The sequence below is a fragment of the Physeter macrocephalus genome, chromosome 17 (assembly GCF_002837175.3).
Source record: "Physeter macrocephalus isolate SW-GA chromosome 17, ASM283717v5, whole genome shotgun sequence".
In the NCBI taxonomy this organism is placed as follows: domain Eukaryota; kingdom Metazoa; phylum Chordata; class Mammalia; order Artiodactyla; family Physeteridae; genus Physeter; species Physeter macrocephalus.
The window spans coordinates 15,243,344-15,257,318 of NC_041230.1; the positions used below are offsets into that span (position 1 = coordinate 15,243,344).

The window sequence follows — 13,975 nt, forward strand, 5'->3', positions numbered from 1 at the left end:
ATAATCCTCTTCGTTGTTTACAAATAAGCATGATTTAGAGGCACTTGGTTACCTTTGAGTAAGAAAAAGAATAACCTATCAAGGGCCCTCACAGTAAGATTGGAGACCACAAATCAAACTTGGTATGAAAATGCTCTCTGCCAAAAATATCATAGTAGTGAATTAGTTAAGATACAACATTTTAAAAATAGTAAGACTTTGCAAGGTTCTAGGCTGTAAAAAATACAAAGGCTAAAAACAAAGAGTTTACAAAATTTTGCAAACCCAGTAAATTTGAATGAGTAAGAAATGAAGAAGAATTTTCTTACTTGCAGGATAGATTAAATAGTATCAACAGGTTTTAAAATAGTAACACTATACAGTAACAAATTCTACTCAGCTACATAACATTTCTGCTGCTTTAAGGACTTACAATATGGAACTTGTAACATTTTTCTGTGTCCAGCATTAAAACATTCATGCACATGCCCGTGTACACACATACACATACTGATACATACTACTGAAGTGCTACACGTTACATTTCAGATGGAGCACGACAAAAAATTTTAGATGCATATGAAGACCTAACATGATTTTTAAAAAAACATTAAAAGCATGACAAATGAAAATCATTATAAAATTTTTAGGTGAAACAGGACAATAGAGAGCTTTTTAAAAAGCCACCAGTTGGTCTTCACTAGTGAAAAAATATTAAATAATTTAATTATGTATCCCCTCAATTCGATTCAACTACAGCTGTTGTAAGTCAGTTAAAAATTAGAAGTATTTCAAATCTTGAAACAGGCTCTAGATTTCCACCATGATATGCAGCTGTTCAGGCTACCTATGGAACACTTAACTGTTCTCCCCAACAACAAAATTGTAGATCAATTTTAGAAAGTTGAAAACATTTAGGCTAAAGAACATTAATGAAACAAGACGAAGACTGAAGCATGTATAAGATACTTTCAAAGATGGTAACGCTTGTGTAAACATTTGTAGACTTAATCATATCACAGCTTTAAGGTACCGGTTACCTAATTACATTTGAAACGTTATCTATTGAGTTTCATTATGATGGAGTTTCACATATCAAAAATAGAGATTAAATAGAAAGCTCTGTTACTTGTTTCTGGATAGCTTGTAAACGTGGAATGTTTTGTTCTGAAACACTCTAGTGAAGTATGCTGTGTATGGGGGCAGGTTTCTTTTTATCTCTTCACAAAAGCGAGGGTGGCCTGCAAGTTTCAAATCTGGATCATTCTCTCCTGGGCCATCCATCATCTAAAGCCAAAACAAAACCAGTACAATTTGGAAAAAAATCATATTTACAAAAGACAAACAGAAGTAGGAATAGGGATTGGGTTTCTTTAAGAATGACATGCTAGTGAACTTAAACTGAACGAATGTCAATGGCTGCTTGGAGATCACCTGGTCCATCCCTTTCCCCTTTGGAAGTGTGACCCAAGGCTGAAGAGCAGAGTTCGGTGTCAAACAATGTTCACCTTTAATGGCAAAGCTAGAAGCAGAACTTGGATCTCCTTGTCCTGAGGAACATACTACACCATTCCCTCTCAAAAAATGAAACACAGAAGAATTACTATGACCAGAGAAAGTTCTGCAACTCATTAGATGGCCTACTTAGAAAAAGTTACACACAAAGCAAAATTTAAATGCATGTATTTGGTCTGTACTTCCTCTGAATTCAAGATAGTTATGGACAGTTATTTTTCCTTGAGCAAAAATCAAATCTCATATTCTTTTTTTTTTTTTTTTTTTTGCGGTACGCGGGCCTCTCACTGTTGTGGCCTCTCCCGTTGCGGAGCACAGGCTCCGGACGCGCAGGCTCAGCGGCCATGGCTCACGGGCCCAGCTGCTCCGCGGCACGTGGGATCTTCCCAGACCGGGGCGCGAACCCGGTTCCCCTGCATCGGCAGGCGTACTCTCAACCACTGCACCACCAGGGAAGCCCTCATATTCTTTTTTTGCCTCAGCTTTATTGAAGCATGATGACATATAAAATTGTATATATTTAAGGTATACAATCTGATGATTTGATATACATATACATGGTGAAATGATTACTACAATCAAGTTAATCAATACATTCATGTTGGTCAAAGGGTATAAACTTGCCGTTATGAAATGAGTAAGTCTCTGGTGACCTAACGTACAGCATGGTGACTAGGGTTAATAATACTGTACTCTGCACTTGAAATTTGCTAAGAGAGTAGATCTTAAGTGTTCTGAATCTCAAATTCTGTACAGTCAAGGTTTTATTTTTTTTTTTCAGATGTAGGCTAGGTTTATCACTTTTTCCCCCCACTCATTTTAGAAATATCTATCAGCTTTTATACCAGTAATTACAGCACACACCACCTCTAAAGGGTGAAAATCTTCTGTTTTCTCTACCTGAGACCTGGCTTAGCTCTGAAAACATTTTCCTCAGAAGGGAGAAAAGAGAAGTAGCTTTTTTTCCTGCTCAGGAGTGTAAGCTTGGCCATAGAAAGCCATCTTTGTGGAAGTGTGCCAGTGGACAAAAAGGGACACCCAACAAGAGAGCAGGGAGAGGAGTGAGATTCTACCACACAGGCTGGGGGGTGCTGGGTTGGCGCTCTCACGGCCACTCGTATCAGCCAAAATGACGCTTTGGAGCAGCGGTTTAAAAGGTTGAGGTTTCCTTTTTCACTTTAGTAGCAAAACCTTAAAAAATAAATTCTATGCAGAGCCTCATGACACAGACCAGTTGAAGACAGAGTTGCTCTGTTTGGTGTGACAGTGGGGACAAGAGCTCCCCTCCCATCTCTCCCGCCCCTCCAGCCCCCGTGGCAAGTCACTAACGTGCCAAGGCAGGGGTTCTGCAGAATGCAACGGAGGTGAGCGCTTGATCCACTGTGCAATTCTACAAGGTACAAAGGTAGTTACACTCCGTAGAACTCACACTGGACCCTCTCCTCTCCAGGGGACGCCCCGCACGTGGCGGATGGCACGCTTACGTGTCCGTTGGCGATGTCCAGCAGGTCCCGCAGCCGGCAGCCCCGGCGGTGCCTGCGCTCATAGCAGATGCTGTCTTCCAGGATCACGTAGTCGGTGCCAAAGGACCTTAGCAGGGCGTGCACTTCCTCTGGGGCCCTCTTTGCATATATCTGATAGACCTTCAAAACAAGATAAAAATGGAATAGGGCAAAATACCACTTAACTGCTGGGAAGTTTGTCAAGGACTATCTATTGCTGCAACCTCCCACAGGGGTTGAGTCTAATCGCAGACACCCAGCTCCCCCGACCTCTTCCTGTGCAGGTCGCTCATTCACCTGTAGTCCTGGAGTGTGTGTGAGAAATTTCCAAAAAAAAAAAAAAGTTGTTGGGATGGGGGAGAGTGAGTCATGCTGAATACATTTGGATTTAGACACCAAAGAGATTTGGATTTAGGATGTATTGGGTTATGAATATATTCATCAGTAGATGCCAATTCTAAGAATGCTTCACCAAGGTAAATAATGCGATTAAGTAAATAAAACACAGTCTCTACCTTTAAAAAGGGGACCTTTAGACTAAAAGGGTCCATTAGGGGTGGTGGTACAGTCTGGAGGCACAGATACTTGTAAGGAGACCCAGCTTCTGATAGTGGCAGTTGGGGAACAGGACCCCCACAGGGTCCCTGGCCCCAGGCAGGGGCAGCACCCTTGCTCTACTGCTGTCCTGCTGCACTCAGCTTGACCAGGGGACCCTGCACTTTATCTCTCTTTCTCTCGTCCTTCCTGGAGGAAGAGCAACTTGCGGCGCCCAGTGGCAGTTCAACAGGAGGCACGCCTTCCCAGCCACCACCAGCTTCACACACCTTAAGTAAATACACGCAGATGGTGAGTGGCCTATATCCTGGGACTTGGCGCTGGGAAAGGTAGAATGGTGTGTGTGTGTTGGGGGAGGGGTAATGAAGAGAGGTGCTGCTTCCTTTGTCGCCCACTGATTTCTAATGATATGTCTCTGACTTAAAAGACTGGGTTCTGAGAGCCTAGGTCATCGTGTCTGAACGGATATGCTGAAATGGTGGGGGGTTATCTGCTTCTGCTGCTGACACTGTGAGGTCATCCTGCCTACGGTCCACACCAGCCTCAGGCTAAGGCATTCCGAGGATCTGAAGGTCATGACTGAAGAAGGGCACTAGGACCTTCAAGATGATCAGTTTTTAGGGCATAAAACTCAGCACCTGGGCAGGGACTGGATCTTGGAGAGGATGGAACACAGGACTCCCTGCGCCTCTGACATGTCTCTATCTGCATCTCTCTCGAGTCAAAGCGGTGGCCAGCTCCTAGCTGAACTCTGGGGTCTGGTGATCCAGGTGCCCGCCGATCTTCCTCTAGCTAACTCAGGGCCATCTCCAACTCTTGGGCTAGTTGAAACATTCCCATCTTAGCAGGAACCTATGTTAAGACGATTCTCTTAAAAATGGAGTATTTAGTAAAAATCATTTACTTTTAGGCTCGTTAAATCTCACCCCCCAAACGAGACTTTTCAACAAATTTTCAGCCACCAAGATTAAGAAGTGACTGATATAAAACATTAAAAAGTTTGAAACCACTGCTGGCGAGGACTAAGACAGGTACACTTCTGTAGCACTGACTGGAGTGTAAATTGGCATAATTCATACAGACTTGGTAATTCTATCTCGATTACAAACGCCCACACCCTGTGACCCAGCAACTTCACTTCTAAGAACCCCATGTGTGGATAGACACTTTGTGCCTGTGCAGAGCAATGCTTATACAGGCGTATCGTTTGGGAAATTGCTGTATAATTGTAGAAGACAGGGAAACAACCTAAACGGTCAAATAAAATTTGCCACATCCACGTAACAAAATATTATGCAGCTTTAAAAATGGCAAGGAAGCTGTCGATATGCTAATATGGAGTGATCTCCAAAATACATGAAGTGACAAAAAAAGCAAGATGTAATTAGTTCTTTTGTAAAAAGGGGGGAAAAGAATATGAATTCATGTATATATCCACACACACATTTGTATACACATAAAATTACTGGTAATGTTATTTGCCTCCTGGGAGGGGAACCAGTAGCTGGAAGACAGGGGTGGGATGGAGTCTTTTCACTATGTTCTCTTTTGCATGCTCTGAGCTTTTTTAACTGTGTGGCTGCACTGCCTATTCTCTCTCTCTCTCTCTCTCTCTCTCTCACACACACACACACACACACACTCACACACACACGAGAAACAGCCCATTAAAAATGTGACCAGTCTCTCCCCCTTTTCCTTCTCTCTCCAGTTCAAAGCTCTGAGGACTCTGTCCTCAAACACTCTGCTCTGTACATCTCAAGGTGTTCTTCTCCTCAGTTTACTCTTCTACCCGAGAGGAACAGAAGGCTGAAACAGCATGCCTTTAACAGACGGGGCAGGCCAAGGTCTAGACTCTGGAGACCCAAGTCCTGACAGGCACTTCAGCTCTGCCTTACCCTCAAAACCCGCAGGCAGCAGGAGCCCCGGCTTTACCAGACACGAGCCAGCCCGCTGCTGCCCCACAAAGAGCCGGGAGAGGCACGCACCGCTTTGGTTCGCTCTCTCAGGCTGTTGTCCTCATAGTGCGGGTGGTTGGTTAAGGTTCTTCCCGTGCACAGCTTGACGCCCGCCAGTAACTGCATGCTTCCAGCAAACACAGCCTTCCTTGGAGTGTTAGAGCTAAAAGAAAAAGGTCATGAAGAACCTAGGGGCAAGACAGGAATACAGACGCAGACCTACTAGGGAATGGACTTGAGGATATGGGGAGGGGGAAGGGTAAATAGGGAGGGTGGGAGGGAGATGCAAGAGGGAAGAGATATGGGAACATATGTGTAACTGATCCACTTTGTTATAAAGCAGAAACTAACACACCATTGTAAAGCAATTATACTCCAATAAAGATGTTAAAAAAAGAGATTTTAGAGTCTAAATTAACCTCACTGCTAAGGCTTCCACGAAGATAATATCATACACTCAGGATCACCCAGCTATGTTAGGAAGGGCTATGAGTCGGGAAAAACACAGGAGGCTGCTCGAGATTCTGATTTGCACTCAAACTGTTTTATGAAATTTTTCGTATGTTTTTGACAATGACTGGGAAGCTTCTAATTTACTGTTTTGATGGGTTTACTCTTATAATGAATTGTCTTAGGATGTGGGTATCTCCTGAGTCTTCTAGGCTAAAACCCACAACCCTCTCCTGCTCTTGTTCCAAAGAGGCAGATTCTAACATGAGGCCTTAGAAGACTGCCAGTGCTTTTTGTATGAAACTTAACTAAAAGGGCTGCCTAGAGTAAAACAAATTATAAAGCCAGAAACTGCAGTTGCCATGAGTCAATTCCAAGGGTTTTTGGTTAAAACAAGAAAAAAAAATCACAGATATTACTATAAATTACTTTTTAGAAAAAAAGAATTAGTAAAAACAAAAGAACATGGAAAGAAGATTCTGAACTAGCAGATATCTTATTATCTTATCATACTCAGTATGAAGATGTACAATTATTTCTGATGCGGAAGCAGAAGTATTTTATGTATTCCTTTCCTTTAGTCCTGATTATGAAAGACTACATGCATCTTAAGGAACACAGGGTATTCTGATATTAAATTAAGATCTCACTTTCCAATTATCACCAAGCTGTGATTCTCTGCCTCCCCATGGGATGCGAGGGACACTGATAGAGGGCCAAGGAAAGACTTCCTGATTTCTGTGAAAGCATTTCTCCTTTTCCCCCGGACAAAAAGCATCTTAGTAGTTCATTTAATTCCCTTCCAGTTTTTTTTTTTTAAACCTGGGAGCCACCTGCAAATCAACAAGGTGTAATTTTACTGTGAAGAACATAACGGCTGTTCCATGGACTCTGCTCAATGCAGAATTTCCGATACAGGCCCAGTAGGAATACTGCAAGATATATTCACCCTTTCTGTGTTAAGAACAAGGAGTGTATGGCTGCTAGGGTGAGTTAAAATGATGGACATATCTTTTTTGAGAAGGAGTCTAATTGAAATCATTAAAACTCAACATACTTTACAGAAAAAGCCACAGCAGGCCGTTCTCCTCAATGTTTGTGGACATCAGGGCATGAAACTTGCTCTAGTGTTCAAGTTTCTAAGAGAAGCCTCATCATATTCACATATTCCATGAGGATGTTCTACTTACTCCATTTTAATGCTAAGACTACAGCACGAATGCCACCCAACAAAGGCCTCTGGATGTCTACAAGCAAGGCATCCTACAGCTCAAGCTGAAACAGTTACAAGTAATTTACTTTTGGAAAATGCAAGATTTTCTAACAATGACACTCTCGTTCACTCGAATTCCAGTAAGCTTTCTTAAGTGATGAAAAAAAGTGGATAGAGTTACAAGGAGCACACAGGGAATGACACAATCTTCACCCTCCCTGATTCCTGTCAGACCCCAGAATGGATTACAAGAGAAAAACTTTTATGTGAACTTGGCTGTGCTTCATAGGATGTCATCATTCTGACAACCAGACCCAGGAACACAGGCATAAAGAGATGTCTGCTCTGTCCCCCTGAACCAGCAATTTATAAGGAGTTCTTGACAGGTGTCCCATGTGGTCAGGGAAACAGGAGGGTTTAAATGAAAAGAGGTGCACTGAGTTCCTCAGTGAAAGGTTTATATAAAAATTCCATTTTATTCTATGAATACTTACTAAACGCTTAGTCTGTGCCATATATACCATGCTGCCCTCATTTATAGTGTACCGTAATTGCTAAAGACAATAAATATGGACAAATAAAATGAAAGAAAATGTCACCATTTTTCCAAACCAGTCTTCTTTCCTTCTGTAGACTCTTAACTGGCACAAACCATTCTACTGCAGTAAATTATACAATTAATGCCACAAAGTGGCTGCCTTTGGGTCCTCTGAACCAAAGAGATTTAGAATGCAGGGAGAAGATGAGTCTGGTCTCCATGTCTGGCAAAGCATGAGGTAGAGGTGAGAGCTAACAGAGAGAGAACCATCCTGGTCTGTACAGTCTTACTGCCTAAGAGTGCCAAACTTGTCTCTCTTCACAAACGACAAATCCAGCAGCTGAGCTGATAGTATCCATTCAAATCTTTAGGCTGTCTCAGCATCATCATTTTGAATATATAACAGCATTCAGCATCAGGGAGATGCACAGAGCTGTTTCTAGCTGTGGCAGGGATAGATGACTGGCCTGTTATCTATTCATGGCTAATGACAAAGGTTTCACCCGCCCCTTCCTGGGCTATCATCAGAATACTTTGGTGAGTTATACAGTTCACAAAGGTTTAAAATGTCAAAAATCCTAAACTGCTTGCTGGGGAGTTATAAGGTTATTCTTTATTCAGCTAAAAGTTATTACTGAGGGCCTACTACGTGCAGGGCTGGTGATACCCTGCCTTCAAGAAGCTTACTGGCTAACAGACTCAGCTTTCATTACAGGCAAACACTTCAAAACAAGCCCACAGTTAGTCCACCACATACTGACGACTGCTTTGTGTGGGCCTGCAGCTATGCTGGAAATGGAACACATCAGACACAGTAAATACGGCCTCTCTCCTCCGCAGGCCCTGAGAGCACTTGCTGCTCCCTGCCACCCCAGTGGGCACGGTCCCCAAGGCAACAGCAGCCATCACCAGGTGAGCAAGTCATGTCACAGGACTGCTTAGAGGAGCTGAGGAAAAAATGGAACAAAGTTCATTTGATTGTGACAAGTTTTAATGTTTGGCCTCATTAGTAAAGAGTCAGGAAGTTTAAAAGAAATGCAATCCGTCTCAACTGCTGGTGCTACAATCCTCTGGATTTTTAACAGTCTTTCACGAAAGGTCCTTGGTTTTATTTTAAATCGCAAAATACAAGTACCCTAATGGATTAGATATAATATTTCTTTGAAAACGCCTGACTTCCAAGCATACTAGAGATGATGTTTATTCACTTGATTGTCTAATTTGGTTTTATATGCTAGCCCTATGGTAAATCTGGGATATTTAACTGCTCTCTTATATATTTAAGTTTAACCATAAAGCAAATGCAAAAAGTAAAACAAGCAAAGTGAAACAAAATGAAAAAAAAATCACATTTTCTAGACTTTAAAAACCTAGATTCACAGTATTTTACATTTTCTGTGGTAAACTCAGTAGGCAAAGGGAGAAGGGATTCTTTGTCTTTAACTTAAAATATGCAGTATGACAGATGTAATGATGGGTATTCTTCCTTCACAGATACTTTTGCTGACACAGTCTGTGGTCTGTGTCTAAAATAGCGAATGCGCTTTTATCCACTGAATGACACTTCTCTATTATAGAAAAACAAAGCAATTTTTACCAATGTTTGAACAAATGATGTATGAAATGAAAGAATAATTTGTTTTTATAGTTCTCTGCCAAGCTCCATAGCAGGCTGCCCAACCTGCAAACAATTTATTCTGTAAGAAATGTCACTAAATAATGACAAGGACTCACAGGTCAAATGGATTTACATTATATAATTTAAATGTCATTCCAGGAAGACCTGATGGCATTTTGAACAAATAATCTCATTTATTTTTGAAGCTCTAAGCTTCAACAAGTTAATTACTGTTGAACTAATGGGGAAACTAAGCATTACAATATAATGTGTGAACATTTGTTTTATCTACACTTCAAAAATTTATAGAATTATGCAAATGCCACAAAATGATTCATTAAGTATAAAAGAGGCTTACAGGCATTTAAGGTCTGAACTTAACCTACATCATGTTTAAAATATACAGTGATTCTCTCTGCTTTGATTAAATGTGAAGGAAGTCTGGTCCATTTTCTCAGGCCCATTGAGAAAATATTGCACATTCAGGCTTCATCCCTGGAAAGAAACTATTTCTAGTGAAAATCTCCTAAAGCCAAGTAGGTAAAATGTAACACTTCAAAACAGTCAAATCTACAGTCTATCTTAATTGCACAATGTCAAAGAAATGTTTCAGGAGCCAAAAATGAAACACTCTAAGGAACGAGGTATGTAACTACCAATTGCTGTGACATTTGGCCTTGATGAAGTAAACGTGCTTTCTCATCACACATAAAACCTATAAAAGTACCACCTGGGTTTTGCTGAAAGAGATACCAGAAAGTAAGAAAACAAAAACAAAAAACCAGGTTTTTAATCTTCGTATTCAGGAAACATCACCAGTAAAAAGGGGCTAATGTGAACACATGCATTTAAATCTGCTGGAAAACAGGGCGTGCAGCACCTCAGTGTAACGTGGAAGGCAGGCAACCAGCCCGGCGAGCACACAGGCTGGGGTTGTGGAAGGCATGCGGATGTCGCCCTACTTCTCATAGGGGAGATTCTGGGGGCCTGACTGCAACAAAAGATCCTTGCTGATTAAAGAGAATTTAATCCCGAAGCATCGAGCATGAAGCCCCAGCATCAAGTACACGAGGCAGACTGGGAGATGGCAGTAGCTTCTTCTCAACACTTTATGCAAGAGTTGCCCTGTGCCAAAGTGGAGGGTCGTTTGTGTCCCCTCGAGTTTCTGCAGGTCACTGTTCCTTGTTCTCACTCATCCGGGAGGGCAGGCAGCCATCCTGGAAGGGAAGCTGCGCTCCCACCCCAACAGATGCTGTCACGACCGCCCTGACAAAGGACAGACGTGAGTGTATCACTTTGGTTATTTGAGAACAGAAGCTGACAGGATGGGGAGGAGATGTCCCTCACTCACGGTGCTGGGTGGGGACCAGAGGTCTGGCTGCTGCCTTTAGACAATTTCAAACAGATTTTCAGATACACTCTGTATCCTTAGCCCACAGCCTTTTCTCTAGCACAGCTCAGACCTACTAATATCACAAACACTGTGTGACTAATCAAGGTAGTGGAGTGAAAGTAGAAGGTCATATTTTATGTTTTAAAAACAGAAGAAATCAGGGCAGGTTAAAAGAATAATAAATGCATGCACTTGTGTTTGGAATTGGAAGTCTACAGACCAGAGCTGATTTAAATGTTGATTTAAACAAATACACTTTGTGTCTAAACAGACCCTATTTTGACATACATTCATCATCGCTTAAGCTTATTTCACAAACATGCCTAGCAGCTATTTTGCAAAAACAATAATTTAGATTTGAAGACTCTGAAGGGAAAACAGGCAAGATTAGATCACAATAGAACCAATTTTTTTGAACAATACAAATCCTTCAGTTGCTGAGAATTTTTAAAAAGTGAAAAGAGTAAGTCTACATACAGGGAGAAGAACTGTTAGTAAAAGGAGAATGTAAGAACAAAGACCACTTCCCCAAATGCAGAGTAAAAGATTATCTTCTTTACACATGGAATAAGCTCTCATCCATAATTTTTCAGAACCAGAAATGTTATTTTAAATAATTTTCTGTGAGCAAAAGCATGAAAATAAAGGCGTTACAAAAAGTATATCCTGTCTGACACAGCCAAAGACAACTATGCTAGGATAAAATTTTAATGACACTACAATTAATTCCTAAAAGGCTGGGGAGTAGAGGTGAGATGTTTTAAAATGCCAATCCAAGTAGATCCAGAAGATCTGCCACCTTCAGGATTCTACCAGACTAGGTATCCTATACCATTCCTATCAATGGTGCCATTTGAAAAATAGAAAGTATCAGCCTCACCTTCAGATGCACATGTCATAAATTTCCAGTTGACTATAGCTAATGCAAAAGTAATTAGCTTTTCTTTATATGAATAACCCTCTTTTCCCTTACACAATAAATACTGAAGGAATTACTTACTCTATAATTGTCTGCCATGATTTAAAGTTAAATAAATATATAAAGACAAAGCACTACTTCGTACTCTCAGCACTGAAAATATATGAAAAATTATACTCATTGCATCTAGTTAACCCAGTCCAACATTGGGACCAAAGCCACATATATATTTTAGATACAAATCTCTATAAAATCCACGTATTGTACTCAAGAGACCTACGCTATCAAACATTTACCATCTCTTAATACACAAGCAGTGCTCAACTGTACTGGTTAGTAAACATTAGTCACCAGCAAGTGCCAATATGGCTACTGAAATTCTAAGTGATGGAGACAATACAGCCGATGCTTTCAGAATATGTCACATAAGATTTGCGACACCTGTTTAAGTGTGAATAATTACACTGCTGCTTTTTGGTTATAAAATAGGGAGATACAATATTACAGGGCACAGGAATGCTGCTCTGGGTAAAAAAGTTTATTTTTGCTGGTGGGAGGCAGGTTTCATTAACAAAACTTTGAAAAACACAAGTCTCATTCTGATGCTGAATGCTGAGGCAAAGCAACCGTGCAGGCAAAAATAAAAATCAATATAACATGAAAGCATTATGATGTTCAAGAAAGGAAAAGCTCTAGCTTTTGAATTTTAAATTTTCGCTAGGCCTAATCTTGGGCAATATGATTAGTTAAAATGAAATCTGCATTGAGCTAGTATGACTCTAATTAACTGTAGTTTACAGTATAATTTTTAAGTGATTAACAAGGAAAGAATATTTTATGTGTCAGTATTAATAGAAAATTTGAACGGTATTAAAATGAAAGGAATGATAAAGATAAAATTGGCAGAGAATATAAAACTTTATTTCCATTGCTGTCACTGGTTTGAAATGCATCCTCTGTTTCCCTCTCCATATTGGTACTTTCCCTTCTTCACGGGATTGTGGTTAGAGAGAACATTTTTTGAATGGAAAGAAATTATTTGCAAATATAGAGTTTTAAAGAAAAACTTGAGAATGAATGTATCTTCATAATTAGATTCAGAAAAAACCCCAAAAACCAAAACCCAAATGAGGTCTACAGTGACTCTTAAAAGGCACTTTAAATTTAAAAGTTAAAAAAAAAAATCCTCTTACTTAATCCAGTTCATCAGCTCCACTGTATCTGGATCATAGAATTCTCTCAACTCGGAGAGTTCATCCATCATTCCTGGCCAGAACTGAAATTAAAAACAAAACTAAACAAAACCAAAATCCACCCCCAGACCCACAACTATCACTAAGATTAGAGTGAAAAAGGAGAAACTGCATATAACTTGTGAACTAAATAAACGTGGTAACTGGAATATTAGAACTACTTCACTTCTGCAGTCAACCCTTCTAGTGTAAGTGAGATAAAGTCTGAGAAAAGTTTCCAAAATTATTGTGAGCTGGAGCTAATTAGAAGTAGAGGTGTTGCCAACTTTAAAAAATGAGCTATTGTTTTACACTAATAAAAATGCTATTGTATGTGGTGTTAATATCTAGTAAAACATTAATTTGGATATGACAGGAATAGCAACCATGAGAAAGTTCACAGGATATGAGAAAAATGTGACTAACTAACTTCATGTAATTTATCTTTAAATGTAGAATGTACCCTGTAGAAGACAGCACCCTTTTAGAGCTGCAAAAATGCTTTGGAATACAGAATCTCATTTTATTCTCGCAACTCCTCAGGGAGAAGGATGACACAGAAGGCATCATCACCATGGCTATTTATTTTTCATTTTACTAGTCTGGAGACCTCGGCTCAGAGAGATAGATAACCTGAATTGCTCAGATCAGAGTGGCAGAGTCACAACTTGAAACTTTTCATTGTGTGATATGGTGATTATATTGTTTAAACTAGAAATCTGGACAAATGGTTTGATGAATATTAACATAATTACAAGTACAAAGGGAGAGAAGAATATTTGAAAGTAGGACGGTCCAGGAAAATCTGGTACATCTGAGTATTATATTTATGCCACTGGTGCCTCCTACTCAACTTGAGTAACTTAAGCTATGCGGATATAATGTAAAAATACACTCTGAATCCACTGCGTTTCTAATATAACTTGTCTGTTTAATTCAACAATTAATTAAATGTTCACTGTTTTATCAAATGGCATTTGGCTAAAAAGACTTGATCATCTAAATACATGCTAAGGTGAACTGCAGAACTCATTTCCTCTATTGGAATAGAAGCCCAGTGATAATGTATCTACACTTCATTAAAGTTGCAAGTATAATCTTTT

The 13,975-nt window shown here is 40.1% G+C and overlaps 1 protein-coding gene across 5 annotated transcripts in view; it reads right to left on the minus strand.

Moving 5' to 3' along the window:
• Positions 1 to 1,104: 1,104 nt before the first annotated feature.
• DPY19L3 (dpy-19 like C-mannosyltransferase 3) overlaps positions 1,105 to 13,975 on the minus strand; it is a 72,226-nt gene continuing 59,355 nt past the window's right edge. For all 5 annotated transcript variants that reach the window (XM_007118805.4, XM_028477596.2, XM_028477598.2 and 2 more), the window contains 4 exons: positions 12,834 to 12,916; positions 5,540 to 5,672; positions 2,979 to 3,137; positions 1,105 to 1,266 (listed from right to left, as the gene is read on the minus strand). In XM_007118805.4, coding sequence (XP_007118867.1) covers positions 1,105 to 1,266; positions 2,979 to 3,137; positions 5,540 to 5,672; positions 12,834 to 12,916 — 537 coding nt within the window. The remainder of the gene's footprint in view (positions 1,267 to 2,978; positions 3,138 to 5,539; positions 5,673 to 12,833; positions 12,917 to 13,975) is intronic.